The 21885-nt window shown below is 45.4% G+C and overlaps 1 protein-coding gene across 4 annotated transcripts in view; it reads left to right on the top strand.

Moving 5' to 3' along the window:
- Positions 1-21885, top strand: part of BLTP3A (bridge-like lipid transfer protein family member 3A) — a 636759-nt gene that overhangs the window by 490504 nt on the left and 124370 nt on the right. The window contains exons 17-19 of one of the 4 annotated variants that reach the window (XM_086923213.1): positions 15088-15259; positions 16656-16927; positions 17048-17156. In XM_086923213.1, coding sequence (XP_086779339.1) covers positions 15088-15259; positions 16656-16927; positions 17048-17156 — 553 coding nt within the window. The remainder of the gene's footprint in view (positions 1-15087; positions 15260-16655; positions 16928-17047; positions 17157-21885) is intronic. The other 3 variants (XM_086923214.1, XM_086923215.1, XM_086923216.1) reach the window with 3 other exon arrangements.

Below are 21885 nucleotides of genomic sequence, written 5' to 3' on the forward strand. Positions count from 1 at the left end.
TAGCTTAGCAACAGTTTATGCCAATCATAGATGAGACACTGTAGACTTATGGAATATGAGTAGATTAAAAAGTGATCATCTTTTGGCATGTACTGCCTAATATGCTGGCTCGAGTATATCAAATCCTGGGTGTTCGCAGGTCTATCTGAAAAGTAATACCACCAAAACACAATACATCCCCAAGCTTGACAAATTTCAATCCTAATTTGAGAAATGTGTACGGATACTCACTTCCAGATTAATTGACTGGACTTCTGCATCTATTTCTGCCTTGTATTCATGGAGTACATGTAGAAGAAAGTCCATCTTCAGTTATCTTTATTCCCTTTCGGCCTTACCAGTGCCCCTCAGGTGTTCACAAATATGTTGCCTGTGGTTGCAGTACATCTTTGGAGATTCCTAGAGAACTGGCTGTTGAAGGTGGGCTTGCCACTGTCCATTGTAGACCACCTCCATATGATGGTGAGCCTCATATCCTCTTTGGGGTGGGGTTCTTGATCAACGTGTCAAAGTTTCACCCGACTCCTTCACAGACACCCCCTTTCATCTGAACCATTTTGAATACAGTGTAATTTCAAGCCTTCCCTCCAGATCAAGGAGTCCAAGATATTCGGGGTGAGATCCCAATGTTCAGCCTTGGCCCTGGGTCTTAGCAGGAGTGGCTCTGAGACTTCTTGGTCTCTTGGCTTCCTGCAGTCTGCTAGTGGACTATGCCAGATGGCACATGCAGGGTTTTCAGTGACATCTGAAGTCATTGTGGGTTCTGCACCTAGCACATCTCTCTGATTCTATGCAGGTTTCTAAGGAGACTATAGAAAACCTGCAATGGTGGCTGCTTCACCACTCTCTGTATCCATCCAGAGCTGACGGTGGTGACTGACATGTCCCTGTTGGGTTGGAGAGATCATCTTGAGGAGGTGGAGATAAGAGAACTCTTGTCTTTGGAATAAAGATCTGCCTTCAGACTAACCTGCTGGAGTTGCAGGCTATTCCCTCTGCGTTAAAAGCCTTCCTGCCATTCATCAGGGGAGGCTGGTCCAGGTCCTGCCAGACAAAACCACCTCTAGATGGTATTGCAGCATGCAGGGCGCAGTGGCATCCTGGGGTCTGTGGCAGGAGCCCTGCCTCTTTGGAACTGGCTGAGCCGAAAGGGCATCTAACTGGCTGTTAACCACTTTCTTTAAACATGAGCGCGAACAAACTCATTTTGTGATGCCTAGCGGATAACAAATGACAGTTACACCCAGAGGTGGCCAATCATGTCTTCCAGCAAAGTGGAGTGCCCTGGTTCAATTTCTTATCTGCTGCCATCAACACTTTCTGCGCTGCAGTTCCCAAGAAAACTCACTCTCAGACACACAGTCTGCCTTTACTGTAGCTTGGATCTCCTGTTTGCCTTCCTGCTATCAACTCTCATGCCCGAGTTCTGAAGAAGATCAAGAATGACCAAACGGAAGCCATCCTAATGGCTGCACATTGGGCCAGGAGATTGAGGTACCAGGAACTTCTGGCCATGAGACCGACCAGGAGGATCTTCTGTTTTAGCAGCACTCCAGCCTATGTTATCTACAACCCTATGTATGAAAATTGAGCAACAACAGTTGACTCCTTTCAACCTCTCTCAATAAGTAGTTGAGGTCATTCTAGCAGTCAGACGTCCATCTTCAAAATCTTTTTGTGCTATCTTTAGCCCAGCAAGGACTTGCTGTAGGCACAGTTAAAGGTTACTTGAGTTACTTTCTGCCTTTTTAGCTTTACTGGACCAACTGCTCTTCTTTAAATCAACTTTTGTGATGCATTTCCTTAAAGGTTTGGCGCTTATGTTCCCACCCAATTCTTTTGTAATGCCACAGTAGAATTTTAATTTGATTGTCACTTTTCTTTTATTTACTCCATTTGAGCCAGTACTCCATTTGAGCCAGTGCACAGCTGCTCTTTGCATCTACAGACTGTCAAAACAGCCTTTCTCATACCGATAGCTTCAGCCCATCACATGAGTGTTCTACAAGCTCATTCCGTTTATTCACCATACCCCCCTTTCTGTCCAGCCAAAGTAGAGTTATGGACTAGAGCGGCATTTGTGCTGAAGATTGTAATGCCTTTCTATAGCAGTCACCCTTCCTTCTTTTCCGCTTCACCTCAGCCTTCAAAAGAGCCTTAAGCTTTTACATTAATTGCACCAAAGGCCATTGTGTGGATGATCAGCTCCTTGTGGGATTTACCGGGGCAAAATTGTTACGGCAGTGCGCAAAAGCACCATATCAAGTGTGTGTTATGTGTTTGAGGTAGGCCCTCATGGAACCAACGCCATCTTTTATAATGAACATGTTTTCTTAAGTTGCCTTCCCCTTTACACAATAACCTTTTACACACAAAAGCGTGCAGGATAATGTTGGATTAGTTTCTCTGAAACTGCTTCTCATACAGATTCTGCTTGCTTAACGTTATCATGATTCCTTGAACACCAACTACAAGGTATCAGCACACATTGTGCAAATGTCATTCTATTTTTCATCCACGGGGCGACATGGCTGTAAATAGACCAAAACAATGCTCTCCTGCTCAGAACTCGCAAAGATGCTTTTCTTTATAAATTAACATGCATTTCTGAGTTTAGTCAGAAGAGCACACCACTGATATGGGCATGTTCTCTACACACTGATGCTGGGGCCCAGCAGATTGCTGACTTCTTCTTGCAAGGGTGTCTAGCTTGTGACAAAGACGGGGACTTACATTCTTTATCATCATATAACCAGGATTGCATCATCCAGAACGGGGATTCTTGGCTGTGCATACACACACCCTCTCACACTAGACACTTAGAGGGACTGCATAGTAGGAGTACGACCAATTTTCTATATTGTATTTTATGCCTGCATATATACATTGTTTTACCACCGTAGTGGAGCTTTTTATTCTGTTCATCCTTCTGGTGCTATTAGTAACTTTTGTTTGCTTCTGTCTATTGATCATTGCAGCATATATATTTTTTACAAGAACCACGCTGGTTCAATAAAATATTGAAAACGTCCCACTGTGTATTTCTTGTATATTTCTGAGAGTATTAGCACACAAGTGACTGAGCAAAAGGGTTCTAGGTCCGGAACAATGCTTCCTGGGGCCTGAGGGATGTCATGTTCAGTGGTTGCCAGAAACCATTGTCTGCCGACTAGGTTTAGGGGGGCTTATGGTGGCACTGTGAAGTAACTGGTCTATAGTACAACATATCCTGAGGGGGTGCATAGAATCAGTCTGGCACTCTCCCAATGTTTATGCTGTCGACAGATTCACAGTTCTTACCGTAGGTGGAACCTACACGACATCGCACAGCCAACGTTGGTTAGGTTCTTCTTTAATGGATCACCTGAGTATGCCAATTATGCCTTCTCAGAGACTCCTACTTACCTCGGAACCAAAGACGGTAGTGGTGGTAGGGAACATCCGCCTCAGCTGAGTATGTAACCCCTATGTATTGGCTGTTGGGAAATAAAGCTTGAAAGGATTTATTTTTTCCATTGTGTTTCCCTCTCTGCAATTCATTACCTATCATGTTGGGAGATGAAAAACCTCAGATATTAAACATAGCTGAGAACTGCAGACATTCAGTTACTCTGAAACTATTACAACATGGTCGTCCTGCAAGAGGAGGAGATGTTACATTCATGGCTGATTCACATGAAGCATTTAGGACAGTGGTGTTCTATTCTTGGGTTACATTCCTGCCTGCAGACAGCGCCACCCAGCTATTTCATACCTACATTGAGGATGAAATATCAGAAGAATACACACCATACAAATAAATAGAGCTACCTCTCAATTACCAAGAACACACAAATTGGTTTAAAAGCACCCTCCCACACACCACAGCAAATGTTAGACTCGGTTCACTCAGTGATGAAGGAGCGACATGGCCAGCCGGATACACACCACGTTCTAATGTTGATAATTTACCAGCAGCAGAGGTGCAAACACTCTATAAAGACCTTAGTGTATATACAGGGGTCTTACACAGTTCATAATGCTGACGTAGACACTTAACCCTGCACAGGCTGCTTAAGAAGTACAACCACAATTAGCTACCCCGGGCATCAGCCCAGAGACGCTGAATGCATTCATGGGAAAAGTTCTGATCAGGCGAGAGGAGATTGTTCTGGATTGCAGAAAAAAAGCCAGCTTGAAGCAGTGTTTCCCCGTACGAGCCCTCAGTAAAAACAAAAAATACTGACAGTTTGCTTGCTAATGGGGTTGGCTCTCCCAGTGGAAGACTACACCACTTGGGTTACAGCCGGGGTCTCCAACCGGTCGATCGCGAGCTACCGGTAGCTCGTGGAGACCCCGGGAGTAGCTCGTCTAGCTCTAGCCCTTCGCCGGATTGGGCATAATGTGTAGATGGGGCGGGAGGACAGGGTGACGTTATGACGCGATGACGCTCCTCTCCTGGAGCTTCTGGCTTCGCTCGTCTAAAGAAAACGGCTGACATCGCACTGTCTGCAATTGTGCGACGGGTGCCAGCGCGGAGCAGTAGGAGACCGCCAGAAGCAGCCAGGAGAGGAGACGTGCCTTTGACTGCAGGTAAGCATCTCCCCCCCTGATTGTGCCGTTTGAACCTCGTGCAGTGGGAGGGGTGCTTTTCTAGTAAACGAAATCGAAAATGGGCAGTGAAAGTAAGCCGCTGCTCTGTTACGTTGTGCAGAAGTTTGTTTTACGACTTTATCTCTCCCCATGAACGCCCCTTGAAGCAGAAATTACCAGTTACTTGTCGCCGGAGCGAGGTGGTGTCGGCCAGTGCTGGACGGTAATGTTAGCAGAGAGGGGGGGGGAGGTGGTTCACACATGCACACATGTTCACTCATTCACACCCAGCATTCACAAACTTGCGCACACACAGATTCACAACATTCACTCACCAAAAATGTTCGAAAACATTAAATGTACCTGCTCTGCAGCTCCCAGGCGCTATTCGTAGAGTGAAAACCTTGCTAGAAGCAACGGTGCACTGAACAATAGTGGGTGCCCTCAGCTCTGACTCAGGGTTATTAACAAGCAGGATGTTCGTGGCTGGTGAACTCCAGCATGTCCTGGGAATTGTTAACGTTCTCTCGAGGCAAGACCCTTCTGTTCCTTTGCACTGCTTTTATTTCTCTTACCGTTTTTTCTGTCCAGACAGAGCATTTCGAAATATAACTCTTGGATGGTTCCCCGCTCTGGATACATACACATTTATACTGACTGCCTAGAGTTGCTTGTTGTGTATTCCTGTTTTTGAAAATGCGAATGCTGTGTTTTTTCTACTTTTGCCCTTAGGTTGAACACGTTTCCGTGTCCTCAATAAGACAGTGCATGAACAATTCACATGTTAACTAAAATACGCACGAGCAGCTCAAAGTCAGGCACTCGTCGCATACCCTAAGCAAGTTCAAGTCAACTCTTTTAAATGTATAAACCACCATCATTTTGCGAGGGTGAAACATCATTTTTAATGACCGTTCGTGTATTTGCGAACAGCAAAAACCTTTTAGAATTGGCCCAGGTGTGTACAAAAAGCACTGGTGAAACGGAACATGTAGAGTTAGACTCAGTGTATCCAGAAAACGTGAGCAATTCCCAGGTGTCTGCCCCAGCAAAGATCACCAATGGAGTGCTCTGAACTAGACATACAATTGAATCAAGCACTTTACATAACACCTAAAAAAACGTGAGTGCTTGTGTTATTTCTGTGAATGCCATTTTCTTGTCCCGAATTGCCAGCGGGCAACGTGTTCATATCTGGACCCAGACTGGTCAGTGAAACCAGCAGCTTTATGCGCGCGCAGGTAAATATGCAGATTTCCTCCAGTGTGGACAGGAATATTTTGGGAAAACCACATACATGAAAATGAATCAAAGAGCAGGAGAGCGCAGTGGCGGAGTGAGAAAGCAAAATGGAGAATACAAAGGATAGAAATAGAGCAAGAGGTGGCAAGGGCAAAGACTAGAAGAGCAGAGATTGTGCGAAAAAGAGACCGACATTCAGAGAGGGGGAATGAGACAAACCGCAAGAAAGACAGCTACAGATAGGAAGAGAGAAAGATTGACTAAGAGAGAGGGAGAGAGTTAGAGGGAAAAGAAAGTGTGGTGTAATCATGGGACAGACAGACGGGAGATGGAGAATTTTGTAGAACGGACCAAAATACATGTCTCTGCATCAACATTTTTACTCTTGCTACAGCCTCAACAACCAACGATGGGTAAAGAGCCAGGTCCCTCCAAAAGGCAGAAGACTTACAACTTCCATCAAGAGTGGGAGAACAAATTTTTATTTACACAAATCAAAGACAGCTGTGTGTGTCACAAATCCAAAGTCATTCCTTTTGGTGTTCTAGGGAACTCTTAAATCAGGCCTGTCTTGGGTATTTTGTTCAAACCACAGTATGGGCTCTGATGAAATTAGGCTTAAAGTCAATGAAACTGGGCGTGGGGGGTCTCTCGGAAAAATGCGCGAGTTGATTCGGGTTCAGTAGCTCACGCCGATTTTAACTGGCCAGAAGTAGCTCGGACTACACAAAAGGTTGGAGACCCCTGGGTTACAGTCTTTTCTGCAGTATATACCAGAACACATTGTATACCTTCTCTGGTGGTTTTGCCTGAGGTGCTGAAACAGCTTCAAAATGAATACAGGGCAGCATCTGCCTTGGACTTGGGGATGAAACTGATGGGCAGTTTTGCTGTAGTGTCCTGTTCTACCCTAGATAGAGAACATTTAGGAACCAGACCTGGTAAACCACAATTAAAGAGTAATTCTGAAAAGGATAACTCTAAGCAAGCTCCTGATTCTTCAACGAAGAAGAAGTGAGATAATAAACAAAAAAAAATAAAGACAAGGAACACCATTTGAATTCCAACACCTTTTTCATGAGGTCTAGTTAGAGACTGTCAGCAAAACACCCACTTGGTAGTACAACGAGTGCACTACATCACCCACAAGACCATGAGGATGGCCACGCCCACCGGGGCAGGTGTTGGAATTCAAATGGTGCACTCCTAGCAGCGCTTCCAGTCAGCATGCCCTAACGCCACTGAAAACAGGTTGAATCCGGAAACGGGTCTGGCGCTCATTGACTTATGCTGTTCCTTGAGGTTTTCCTGCTGGCAGGCTGTCCGCGAATAAAGTGAGCTGAAACTTACCCCTGTGTGGTATCTCTCCAAATGGGTTTCCTGTTTGTTTGGATTTAAAGCGATCCTCACCCGGTCATGGAGAGAAGCCCATTGCTGCTGCGGGTCGGCGGCGGCACCACGTTTTGGTGCTGCAGAATCTACGGACGCAGGTGAGCTGGCGCCCTTGTAGGGGGGAAACCAGCTCGAAGGCTCAGTGTGGCGGTCACAAAGCGTGGCAGGCCCCGTCTTGGACTTTTGCATTTTTCATGAGGGCTATTTAGAGACTGTCAGCAATGCATCCACTTGGTAGTACAAGGATTGCACTACATCACCCATAAGACCATGAGGATGGCCACGCCCACAGGGGCAGGTGTTGGAATTCAAATGGTGCACTCCGAGCACCGTTTTCAGTTAGCATGCCCATACGCCTCTGAACAAAGGTTAAATCCTGAAACGCGTCTGCGCTCATTGACTTATGCTGTTTCTTGAGGTTTTCCTGCTGGCAGGCTGTCCACGAATAAAGTGAGCTGAAACTTACCTCCGTGTGGTATCTCTTCAACTGGGTTTCCTGTTTGTTTGGATTTAAAGCGGCCCTCACCCGGTCACGGAGAGAAGCCCATCGCTGCTGCGGGTCGGCACCACGTTTTGGTGCTGCAGCATCTACGAACGAAGGTGAGCTGGTGCCCTTGTAGGGGGAAACCAGCTCGAAGGCTCAGTGTGGCGGTCACAAAGCGGGGCAGGCCCCGTCTTGGACTTTTGCATTTTTCATGAGGGCTATTTACGAGTGCACTACATCACCCATAAAACCATGAGGATGAGCACGCCCACTGGGGCAGGTGTTGGAATTCAATCGGGGGTGATTCGTCAAGCGGGGACCGAGAAAAAAGGGGGGTCCCAAAACGTGTTTAACCAATGTAATTTTCCATAGGAACCTTTAGCCGCAGCTACAGCCCAAACTGCTGGACGGAATTACACAAAATTTGGCAAAGAGGTAGCCCTTGGTTCAGACTCGTGCCTTTTTTGTTAAATAGTGTAAATCCGTTCAAGAGTTTCTGAGAAAATCAAAAGTAAAATCATATATATATCTATGGCCACGGTGGATCCGCGCTCCCTCAGCGCACCCTGCCGAGCACGAGCTGTATGCTAATTGGCTGTCAACACTCCAAATCAGGAAGTGTTGGCAGTCTTCTCCCTCCAGACCCTTCATTCCTTTCTATCCCACTATGCCTACTACGCCTTTTGCTCCTTACTCTCCTACGCACTCTGGGGACAATGAGGGTGACACAGGGGAAGATCCTCAACATGATTATGACTATCCAGAGGATCCTAACCCTCAAGATGAACCATGGGGTGAACCTACAGATCCATATGACAACCGCTACTTGATGAGCGCCATCATTTTCTGAATACTCGAAAAACCTTTCGCAGGACACGCATCCTATCCCCGACACCTCCTCATACCCAACAAAGCCGTGACCTACTGACGACTCCATTGTCTTCAACCAGCTAATAGATAGGGTAGCGCAGTACCACAACGTAGACATGCACAATGACCCTATAGACAAAGACTTTTGACACATTCCCTACTTCAGAAAAGAATTTCAGAACACTTCCCATGTTGAAAGGGGTTATTAAAACATGCGCCAGATATATTTAAAGATGCAGCCAGGTCACGCGTAATCAATCCCAGGATTGAAAAGAAATATAGAGTGGCCCCTACAGACCCTACTTATTTCAGAGGTCAGCTACCATTAGACTCACAAGTAGTGGCTAATGCATGCAAAAGGGCCAACTCACAGACATCAGGAGAAGCTCCACCTCCTGATAAAGAGTCCAAAATACTAGAGGCCTCGGGTAAAAGGGTAGCATCACAGGCTTCCAATTCATGGAGAATCGCAAATACACAAGCTATACTAGCTCGTTACGACAGAGGACACTATGACCTGCTTGAAAGTTTAATGCAACACCTGCCTGAGCCTTTCAAAGCCCAAGCTAATGACTTCATACAGGAGGGGACATTTATTACAAACGCCTCCATTAAATGTGCGCTTGACGCAGCTGACACTGCAGCCAGGTCCATTAACACTAGCGTCTTACTACGAAGCCATGCTTGGCTACGTATTTCTGGCTTTAAGAACGAGGTGCAATCCACCATTCTTAACCAACTTCCTTTACGACCCTGCAGTCGACACCATTTTAGACTAAATGAAAAAGGATACAGAAACTGAAAAATCAATGGGTGCATTGCATTTCAACAACACAGAGGTTCCTTTCGACGCTCCTCATACAGAGCAGCTACACGGGGCAATACTTCACAAACCTCGTCTACATATAAAAGCAACACCCAAGGTTCCTTTAACAAGAACTCTAACAGAGGAGGTTATAGGGGCAACAATAATAAGGGAAGAGGGCGTGGAGGCAATAACAACAGAGCCTCCACTGCCGCAAAACAGTGACTTCATCACACTACCTCCAGACCATTTAACACCGGTCGGAGGCAGAATCCAACAATTCCTACCAGTCTGGAACGCAATTACCACAGACAGGTGGGTGAGACAAATTATCCAGTATGGTTATTGCTTAGAACTCACTTCTACTCCACCCAACATACCACCCAGACACCGTCCTATGTCCAAAGAACACATCACCCTGCTACAAGAAGAGGTGAAATGCATGCTGGAAAAGGAGGCCATAGAGCCAGTCCCTTTCCAACACCAAGGGACAGGAGTATACTCACTATACTTCCTTATTCCCAAGAAGGACGGTTCCCTCAGACCAATATTGGACCTCAGACCCCTAAATCAATACAGACTGTTGGAGCACTTCCATATGATCACACTACAGCAAGTGCTCCCGTTGCTCCAGCAAGGAGACTTCCTAACAACATTGGACCTCAAGGATGCGTATTTTCACATGCCCATCCATCCAGCTCACAGAAAATATCTCAGGTTCACAATAGAAGGTCAACACTACCAATTCAAGGTTCTCCCCTTCGGGGTAACCACGGCTCCAAGAGTGTTTACAAAATGCTTAGCGACAGTAGCTGCACATCTCAGGAGGCAACACATCCACATGTTTCCATACCTAGACGATTGGCTAATACAAGCAAGATCGTACAAACAATGTCTAAAAGACACGTCTCAGACACTTCAGCTGCTACACAGCCTAGGTTTTTCAATAAACTACCCAGGGATCTGCATTTAGAGTATCCACCAGAAACAGCATTAACATATGTAAATAACTTGTTCTTCGCACTCTATTGTAGAGCTTAGAGTGCAGCTTCAGGCAGGTAGCTGAAAGGAAGGCACAGATATATATGTGGAAGGGGAGGAGATTGTGGTAAAACACTAGGTTCGTTTTCACTTTAGGTAGATGTGGAAGAATAAATGTGGAGGATGTTTGGGTTGGTACCAGAATGAGATGTTTTGTTGGAGGAAGAGAGGGCAAATGCGGGGGGCTGGTGAGGATGGGCGGTTATGTTAATGCTAGTGATGGGTAGGGTAGCAGGATGCTAGGTGCCCTTTTTAAAATTAGGGTAATGGAGTAGAGGGTGGCCTGCTTATGGAAATACAGGATAAAGATGGGTGCAGGTGAAGCCTTTATGTATGGCTCATCCACGACTCCTCTATTTCTGAACAGCTGATGACAGGAGTGGCAAATGAAATGGAGGGGCCCTTAAATTAAAGATGGGTAACTGAAAAAAAGGGATGTTTTTTACCTAGAAGTTCAGTGTGCCTCATAGACGATTCCAGCATTACTCTTGTTGCCTTTTTGATGTCACTGGAACCCCTTGATCAAAAGCACCCCTATTATTCACAGTTACCTCTATATAATTCTATATATTGTGGGCTGCGGGGAAAGCACATTTCACTCTTTTGGGGATTGACAGGATCCTGCCACTACAGCATTCAAATTTGAAAATTGATCTGAACATAGACATGGTGTACAAAACGAGGTATTTTCCTTAGGGTTCAGTACTCCCCTGTGCAAAATAGAATTAAAATGTTTCTAACATTCAGGGGTTTGCTCTTCGTTCTAGAGGAAATGGGTTGAACACAACTGGGCCACTAAGTTATTTACTCCACACACAGGAAAAAAGGAAGTTAAATTGTCCTTAGGTGAAGAGCAGCTTCGGTATGGCCTTCCACGTCCCCCCAGACAGCCTCTTGGATATCAAAAGCTCTAATTTGATATATCCAATACCTTTCAGATTTTGCACTTCTTCCTTGCTGTTTTAAGCTAGCGATGAGAGCTCTAGGTGTTCCCTGTAAATGGTCTGACCTGTTGCTGGGATCTCCTCTATACAAGATTTGAAGACCCAGAAAGCTCAGTCTATCCGCAGCAATCCTCCAAAGATTTGGATACATATTGTAAGTGAGGACAGACTAAAGATTGCCACACTAACTTGCAGTAGTACAAAAGAGGTTTAGAGATACGACTTCTCAAGTGGTAAACTATTGTCTGTAAATTCAGAAAAAGGCAGGTGCATTGGACCATTCTTGATCTGTGTCAGACAGGCTTCTGTGTTTTGCTTTTACCCCATATTTAATTAATTTGTGGAGACCTGCTTTTAGATTTAGCCCCCCTCAAGCCTCTCTCAACCAATGCTCCATTCATCACTTATTCTCCATCAGTCTAAGCATGGTGCGATTTTAGGATAAGTCTATTTATAAATGTTGGATAGTTAATTGTGTTAATATACTGCAGAAGGTTGAGGCATTCTATGTGGTTGCAGAGTAATGGAAATTACAACATGAGGCTGGATGTGCTAAGCATTAGGAAAACATGGTTGACATTTAGGAGTTGAGTGAGTCTTGTATCATGTGTGATAGTTTGAGAGGTGTGTGTTATGTTCAATAAGATTCAAAATGTCATTGAGTTTGTTGTGTTTGGTTTACTGGAAAAGGTTACATGTTATATGTCTGTGTCTATTGGGTTGTGTCTAGATGTACCAATGTTTGAGAGATTTGATATAAATTCGGATCTTCAGGAGATGTGAAAAATGAAGTTGTACTTGTTGAGGGCTAGGCCTCACTGTTATTGTGAGGGAATGGGGTATATTATATGATGTGGATATGCATAATGCTTTGTAATACATTGTAATACTGTGTAATACATTTACCAACCCTTTTAGGACCAGTAGGTTTCATGTGTGAAATCTTTAACTCGAATCTGGGTAGCTGTGGCTCTGAGCAGTCAAGCTTACATAAAGGAACACTTGTAAATCATCCAAACAGCACCAAAATAATTGAAAAAGAAATGCACAAGGAACTCAAGTAATCCGAACCAATTTGTCAAAGGTAGAACACATTTTTATACAATTTTTAACTCCTCAAACGAAAAAGATCCACCAGAGGGTTCCAGAGATGCAGATTTTACAAGGTATAGTAAATATACTCTTTTGTCACTTAACTACTAACAAGCAATGGCACATTCAACAAATAAGGCACTTAAACTTTTTCAAGAAAAACGTAGGTAAATATCAATGCGGCTACTTCCAGTTACTTTGGACAACCACTTGCAGCATGGAGCCAGTCAAATGGATCGGCAAGGTCTACAGAAATAGTTACCTCTAAGGATGGAGCAGTCTTCAGCAAGTTTCAGACACTTTTATCTCCTTCCTAAAGGGTTCTATGGAAGTGGTACTGATGCAAAAGATACAGGGTGCTGAGCATGCTCAAGGATGCTATGTGGTCGACAGGCGTCTTTCTGTGGTTACTCCTTGGTCCATAGTTTAGTTGAGGTGGCCCTGGCTACAAGGATCGACGTCTCTCAGTCTTCTCAGACCTGAAAGAAGTCCAGTAGCCATTGGGCCACCGGTCCCCCGCTATTGCGGTTACAGCTAAATCCTTTCCTGGGCGATAAATTGTCTTCTGGGCAACCAAGCTGCACTCTGACAACTCTCCCAGGTCCAGCATACTCGATGCAAACTTGGGTGTCTGTACTTGGTCTCTTGGGGCTGTGAGGAGGAAATCCGGGCTACCGACTTGCCCCAGCAGGCATCTTTAGCTGTAGTGGCCGTGTGCTGCGAACAGGAGATCAGCCAAACGACCCCTTGGAGTCTCTAGCTTCGCCTGGTCTCTGGGGGCAACCTCTTCACGACCAGGACACAACAGGCACAGTCCCCTTTCCTTTGCTAGTAACCAGGTTTAGCAGGTGCAATCCACTGTGCTGCCTCATCTCGTGGTGCAGCAGTGCAGGCCATTTTCGGTCCTTCTTTCAGTCCGGTGTAGATCCGAGACCAGGGTGCCTTTTCATGTTCCGAAAATGCTCTCAGGGTAAGATGCGGATTGTGGCCAATGGGCTACAAGTTCCCTCCTTCCTGATGACCACTTCCTGCAAACTGTGACATCTGGCCATCCCATGATGCACCATTTTGCCCACTCTCAAAATGGCACAACCCCTCTCTTGGCGCATAGCGCTCCCTAGCCCACCCCAGAGGTGTGGCTACCAAGGGGACTACCCGCTCCTGGAGAACCAGTTTGGCAACTGCTTTCCTTCTGTTGCCCAAGTGCCAGCCTGTCTACCTAAAGAACAGGACAGCCTCTCTCCCCAAACTAATTTTTTGGTCCCACACCCTTGTGGCTTCCTGCCAGGGAGAGGTAACACATCTCTCATGCGCAGGCTCCTATTCTCTTCTTTCCTGGGCGTCCATTGCATGTCTCCCCAGGACAGCAGAAAGCTGCCTCAGGGACAGGCCCCGTGTGCAACAGTGGACGGGCACAGAGGGTTTAGGGCAACAAAGTGACAGCTTTATAAAAGCTGCACTCTGCAACAAGTTGCAATAATCATGACTTGGATATTAAGGCTTAATGTAACCCGTTGTTTTATAGCTCAGAGTGCAACTTTAACCCCTTGTATGCTGGTGACGAACCCCAGCCGTCATGCACTACGGTGCTCGTGTGCTGATGACGGCTGGGGTTCGTCATGGCCCGCCCCTGTTCATTTGTTTACCGCACAGCGGCTGAAACGGGCCAGCAGCGAAGGGGTTAATATTTCCAGTCAGAAGTTAGCCGGGCTACTATGGCAGCCTGCAACTTGGCACTCACTACTAGCCTTTTCCACAGTAAAAACGACAATTGCGGGTTTTAACTGTTAGAACATGTAAAAGCACATGTTCCATTTCGTAATAGACAGAACTCTGCCTTAGGGATCGTTAGGCCTGCATTAGGGGTGACTTACATATATTAGAAGGGAGGACTTGGCTTTGCCATTGTTTTGCATGGCAAAGTCGGGCTAGCAGTTTACAAACTGCTCTTCCAGTCTGTGGTGGCTGACTAGAAGCCATGTTTCCCTTGGCACACCCAGGATGGCACGAGCAGTGCTGCAGACCTTGGGGGTGACCCTCTAATGTATAAGCCCTGGGTACCATTATACTAGTGACTTACAAGTATGTTAGCTTAGGCCAATTGGGTTTAAGCCAATCAAACATATACACGCAAGGTCAGGGCACAGACTCTGAAGTCTAGTTAGAAGGCTTGAGTGCAAAAACAACAGCATAAGTCCCAAAACTTGGGGTTGACCATACAAAAAGAAGCGTTTCCTCACAGTTATATTTGTAGTGCAGCAGTTGGCCAGGTAACAGCCTCAGGGTGTGCATTAAATGTCACAGGTAATGTATGTGCTATATACTTTGGAGTGTGTATAGAGGTGCTATAAGTGATTGGTGTTTCAGTCCGTATGAAAGGAAGTGCAACCGGCATGAGCACTGCTGCGCCTGGTAGGTGATTAATACCCCAAATCAGAGTATATCAAAATAGGGGTTGATATTTTCTGCAGCCAGTAAATACCATTTACCCCATGTTTTGAAGGTAAAATGGGGATTTATGTGCATTGGCCCTGACCGAAATAAACTCAGTGTATACCAGAGTTTACCCACATATTTTTAATTTTGGATTTTGTGTTCTTTAGGAATGTTTTTGCCGTTGGGCTCATTGTTGATGTTCATTCTAGGTGTCTATTCTGGTGCTGAAGATGCGTGATGTGAACTGCTTTATTGAGGGGCGAGGCGATGATTTGGCTGTGGCAGTCCAAGCTGCAGAGGTGATCCCTGAGCACCTTGGAAATGTTGGGCTGCAGGACTTCATGCAGAGTAACGAAGGTGAAGGTGAAGGTGAAGGTGAAGGTAATACTGGATTATTGCTGGGATGAAAGGGAAAAGTAGCTTGTGGCCAGGAAGTGAAAGGAACACAATATTTATAATGTATTTACTTTAGGTACTTAAACAGTGGCAAGATGTGGTAATTGTAAAAACATAAAAATAAAAAAGAATATTAAAATATAATTGGAAATTAAATGGAAAAAAATAGGCAAAGTACAGGAGAGAGGACGATGTCAGCAGGTTGCCAAGAAATGTAATAAGAAAAATCTGTCTTTAATAGTGGAGGCTTTACAGCCTGACAAAAGCTCAACAGGAACAATTTTCCAGAGATGTGCCGACTGGCAAAAAGCAAACAAAACAGGTGATGGACAGAATGTGGATCAATGTCACACATTCACCCCAGTCCAAGGATCTGGGCCCAAATCCATCGTTTTTTTGCACTCCACACCACCCTGGGTTAGACAATGGCGATATGCAAATCAGCTCTGACCCTGTGCCCCATGGGAACAGTCCAGTCCGAACTACAAAAGCCATGTCCTTCCCAGAACGGAATCAAGCATCCGAGGACCGGACCGGTTTCGAGGTAACACCTCTCATCAGCCCGGCTAGCTTGACTCCAGTGGTGTGGAGTGCCTGGGACCCACGTATGGGCATCCCCAGCGCACTTAGGGCGGTAATTGCAAACAAAATTGCAAAAAAGCTGCAGCATTAGGTCACAATATAGCAAAACTGTTAGGGGCAGGATAACTGTAAATTAATGGGTTAATAGGTTGAGGCTGGAAGAGGTAGATGAGAGAAGAGTGCAAGGTATTAAGAAATAGTGGCACTTTCAGTTGGTGAGAGGGTACCAAAACAGCCAACATGACGGGGGCTGCAAAACCAGAAAATGAGTGAAATGGTGGAGCAGCCTATGAATCAAAACATTAAGCTCTTCAAATGGTTGCACTGAACATCTGAGTAGTCATGAGGGTCTGAGCAGCCATAGAATAAGGAAGGTGCAGTAGGGAGTAGCTATGGCAGGGGACTGACCTAAGGGCCTGTGTGGCTCAGAGATAACTTTTGATGAAGACAAAAAGTGAATGATACTTGCACAGTTTTTGTGGATTATCTGTTGTTCCTGAACAGGTAGTAGGTTTGCGTGCTCCAGTGGGGTCGCTGTCTGAACCTTACAGCGTCGAGGCTTACAAAGACTAATACAAAGCTGCCCCTATCAGAGGGGAAGACTCCTCCGTGCACTGCTTTAAGGACTAGGAAGACTGATGGTCTTATACTTCAAATTGATGAGTCTGGATTGTGATTATAGCAGAGAGATAGTAAGAAGTGTTTCAGTGCTGAGAGTTATGTGGACTCAGAATGTATGATGCATCGAGAACGTTTGCTGATTGTCCCCTTCTAATGAAGTTCTCACTATCATCTTCAGCAGAGGACACCAGCTCACAGAAATCCTCTCCATCGAGAGATCTTGGCCAGAGAGAACCTGCAGTTTGTTTGCGTTTTGAGGCGGGACCTGGTGCTGCTCGGCTGTCACCTCTTGCTGTACTGAATGGATTTCTGCACTTCCAGATCAGCCGCTATAGTGCTGAGCTTATGATCTCCTCACTCACACACCTGGCTCCGTTTCTAGAAGATGAGGTACCACCAGTGGTCATCCCAATGAAGATAGAGATCATTGACACCCAGATAACCTTGAAGGTGAGGATGATTTTATAAAGCATCTCCTCGGAATATTCACATAAGTCGTTTGCAGTGAGTTGTATTAAGGGTTCAATAAGTGTGTCAGCGCTCATGCTTTGTTTTTTGTTTGCTGTGTAGGATGATGGTCCTCGAATCTATCTCTCCTCTCCCGGGCCCATCCCAGTTACACTGGCAGTGGATCATGTATTAGTTTTGCGCAAAGATGATGGCATCTTCTACATAACAGGTGAGTTAAGAGATCAACGCCCAACACCAGTCAGAACAGTCCATACCGCAGCTATATTCTTTTCAGGCTACCCAGTAGCCAGCACTTGCTCTACATTCAACACTTCTACACAATTACCTACATATCTTTGTCTGGTATTCTGCAGCACTTTTTATGGTTTGGGAAGCTTCTTGCTACTTCTCTTTTGCATAGCTCTTTCTTCTCTGTTGTAGAGGACAAGCCTATATATCACTGATTATTTCAGCTGTATACCCACTTGCAACATGTTCTTTGTTTGCTAGCGTCATTAAACGCCTGTTCCAAAAATAACCCTGCCTACAGTGACAAATGCGGCCTCTTCAGCATTCAGACTTGGGATGGATATTTCTTCCCACCTATCTTCCACCACCTGACTATCTTCTAGTCTTCACACTGGGTTCAGAAAATGTTTTCCTCTAGCAATGCAAAGTGCACAACTGGAGTTGTAGTTCCACCCACCTGGGATGTGACGAAATTCTCTCTATATATATAGATAGATAGATAGATAGATAGATAGATAGATAGATAGATAGATAGATAGATCAGTCTGGCAGATTATCGTCGGTTCCTGTTTTCCTGTCCCCTACAGACTCAGGCTTGAAGATCTTCTTTGATGTCTATCTGTGAAATTTCTCAGCAATTTGGCAGTTACTGTCGGATGTCACCACCTAAAGTCGGAGGGTAAACCTTGCTGATGATGTCCAAGAAAATGTCATTATTAGATCTCTGTTCAGTATCTGCATGAAGTGCCTGAGGCCCGACCACAACACCTCAGCCTCTAACTCCTGCACTCTTACATGCACTGAAGGGCACCAGGGAGTGGAAGCTTAAGTTGTTCCCTGCAAGGGTCCGTATTGATAACTCAAAACAGCCTTTTGCCCTTTTTCAGTTAAGTTGCCTGACATGAAGCCATCACCAAGTGATCCTCCCCTAAATAATACAAGAAAACCACAGGAACAGAAAGACCTCTTCTTTCACGAGGAAATGGTGCCACTCCTGGAACTATTCCGATATCCTGCAGCAACCTAATAGAAACGCCTGTCTGTCCCTTGTCTTCAATTCGCAACCCAATCCTCCAAAAGAACCTACACCGGAATGTCTGGCTACAGCTGCCAACCCCTCCTAGGTTAAGGCCTTTCAAGATGTGATGTTGGTTATATTCAGGATTGCCCTACATTCCTCGTGGCCCAATATCTAACGGTAGGCCTGTTCCGACAGTTTAGTAAGTCCGGCATGCCTGACCTTGAAGCACCTGAAACCCCGCCACCAACAAGTGCCATCCTCTTAGCACATCCGAGGAGCTATTGGTTTCTAAGGTGCTGGCCAGGTTACTTTTAGCGAGCCTAATGACACCATCTCTGAGCTGATCTGCAGGCCTCTCATCCCTCAAAGTCGGCACATTAGTTGAGTACAGAGAGAAAAAGTTTCAACCTCCTTTGAGCATCAGACCTTTATGGGAACCTCTATCTAAAGCCCAGATATTTTCTTGGATGTAGGAGCTCTTCAATTCAGATTCTGATGTTTTAGACATGCAAAACAGGGTTTTTGGACACACTGACGAAAATAATTAGAAGGCTGACTGCCTCCTTCCTGATCATCACACAGATCCTTGACTTTGCTTGGATTTCCATTATGGTAGTGTTCTTCGTGCAACGCCAGAAGGAGAGTTCCTTAAACTTCTGATCCTCCTCCTCAGGGAATATTTTCATTTACTTCTGTGGAATCCAAGCAGTGGAAGAGCTTGCAAGGCCCTTACTCACTGCAGTCTAACTGTCGTTCTGAGTGAAATGCTGCAATCAACATCTGTGGCACACAACCTTTTACCATTCATCAAAGCTGTGTTGGAACTTGTATTAGCTGCCTGGGAGAAATGTTTTTGGTCCTGACAGTTCAGACATTGCATGGTGTCTTTGGCCTGCCCCAAGTTTGTATACACACATTCTTCTTTAGAGAGCTAGGTGATAGAAGGGTTATCGACAAAGCTAAGTATTAATGCCCTCCACAATGCCCCTTAGGGCATTGAGTCCAAAGGACTTAACTCCAGGGGCCATAAAGTTTTTGCTTTGGGTATCTGCTAGCCCTGCTCACTGCTAACACTATGTGCTTTGTTCGACGGTATGTTCAAGGTTCATGCATTGTGGGATTTGGAAAGGATACCTGTAATAAGCGTTCCTGGTCACATAAAAATAGCCCTTCTCTGATTTGTTAAGTGACTATTCAGTGCTTCAAACACATTCTTAAATTTGGCTTGTGTTCATCTTGCACAATGGGTGGATCCATGGCTCTGGAGATCTCACTCTTATGGCAAGCCTTGCCGATCCAACAGGCTTCTCCGAAGATGACTTAGTTGCCCTAAAAGACCTGCTCTTCAGCTGCAAGATACAGTTCTACTGAATCTGCTGTCTCAAACTCATTTTGATTCCTTCTCCCTGCAGTAGCTTGAGTCTGCCAATTGACCACTAATTGAAAGAAGATTATGATGGTTCTCTGGATACTCCAGATAAAATGCAGAGGTTCTGTCCTTCCCTTTTTAGCCATATCAGGGACCATCTACAGTACATCATGACTCTTCTTCATGACTAGTATTACCCCATCCAGAAGTTCAATTTCATCCTCATGTACAAGCTGAGCTTCATTGGTATAGCGTTGATCGCAAACATGCATGAGGGCTTTTTATTCTCCTCAGAGGGTTGCAGATATCCAATACAACATTTTATTGAAGTTTTCACAGTGTAGACCCAACAACAGCATTACATTTACAAATTTGGTTTCACATGTATTCCACTATATGTCAGAAGTTTATCCATGCCTCGCATATCTTTTGATGCATTTGCAGACACCCTTTAGGGAAGATCCATATGCGAGCCAGAGACTTTAGTGATGTGCGACCCACTGTCTTCATGTGCACCATTGACCAGAGATAGTTGACAACGTCCTGGCTACCCAGAAACTTGCTACCAAATCCATCTGTGCTGCTGCTGGTGAAAACTTGTTTATTGCTGTGACTCCACCTGGCTGGACCGTTTTGAGTCGCCTTTCTGACGTTATGTCAACTAGGTTTGGCTGTTATTAAAATGAAGAGGTACTTGGCAGCCTTGGCAATCTTTGTATGTCTCCCTAATCAACCCTCTTTCTTCAGGTTGCCTTGAGTCGAACACTGTTTCAAAAGACCGGGTGTGTTTGTTTCGGCCCACACATTTTCTTTCTTTTTTTTTTGGTTGACTCCCTCCTCCCCCAAACCTAATAACTCTCCAGTTCAACCCACCACCCACACCAAACCCCCAACTAGGTTGTGATGTCCTACCTTCCTTCCACCCTTTTTTTTACCCCATACAAGCAAACATTATGAACCAAGGAAGTTCTGCCAGCGGGGGCCTGGGTCACCGGCATACAGCCCGACCATGTGGCAGGGTGGCCGGGTCGTATTAATAGTTTGAGGATTCTCTAAACATGTGGACATTTATGTGGTTTAGCTGTATATGCAATCATTTTACCTATCGATTATCATGCATATGCTCATGTAGTCCACTGACTAGGTATAGCTACTTGTAGTACTTAGTAACTCTGGAAGAAGCCGGCATTCTTTCTGTTTAGTGTCTTTAATCATTATCGCAGAGACCCTGTTCGGAGAAGTGCAGGGTGACTGTTTTTTGGCGCCTATGTGTTTGGCGAATTATAATGCCGCTTTGGCGTCCATACAAAAGTGAGGTTGTGCGTTATTTTTATCTTTGCTTGGTAAAGCATGGCGTACTGGATTGCAGCCCGCTGTAGGATACGCTTGGCCGGCTGGAACTGTTTGCGGGCAGCCTGTACCAGCGGCGTATAGTCCGGAAAAAAGGAGTGATTGTTTCCCTGATGGTTAACGGGGCCTTGATCTCTGACCGCCTTTAGCACTGTGTCACGGTAATTTAATAAATATGCTATTATAGGCCTCGGTGCTGCTCCCACAGGTGGTCTAGGCCCCAGTGAGCGATGCACACGCTCAACAATCAGCACGGGGATAAGACCGACCCAAACAGATCCCGAAGCAGTGTCTCAAAGTAAGATTCCATTTTGGGTATAGCGGTGGTTTCGGGCAAACCAGTAATTCTTAGGTTACTGTTCCTGAAGTGCGCCTCCAAATCTTCATTTTTTACCTTTATTACTGCTAGGTCTTTTTCCATTTGGAGGATGTGCTCCTTGGATTCGACTTGGTAGTCGTGTGCATCCGAGGCGCGATTCTCCAGTGTGTCCAAGGCGAGTCTCATGGGAGTCGACCTGCCTTTTAACCTTGTCAAGTCTTGAGGTGAGCACATCAATTTTTTTGTCATTTGTTTATGCTAGAGCTGACATCCAACATTATGGCTCGTATGTCCTCATCTTGTTTCTCCCCGCAGTCACTGGTATTCTACTCTGTTTCAGGTTCAGAGCAGGCACCTATGGTTCGAGTTAGGCGTCTGTTTTCAGATGGTAATTTGGACTGCCTGGGCTAGTTTTTCCCCATGTTACCTTGAGGTGGAAAGTCCTTGGGACCAGTACAGTCAGGTGCGCCTTGCTGAACACTGCATGGGAGGTAACAACCGTCCGGAATATCCAGTTAGTTAGAACTGCTTATCTGGTGCTCTTGTGGGGAAGAGGCGTCTACCCCTGTGTACAGGTCTACCTGTACGCAGGCAGTCTTTGCGGCTTTAGGCGCTGATCTGAGCTCCTCTTTGGCCACTTCGCACATTAT

This window comes from Lissotriton vulgaris, chromosome 5, assembly GCF_964263255.1.
Source record: "Lissotriton vulgaris chromosome 5, aLisVul1.2, whole genome shotgun sequence".
Lineage (NCBI taxonomy): Eukaryota > Metazoa > Chordata > Amphibia > Caudata > Salamandridae > Lissotriton > Lissotriton vulgaris.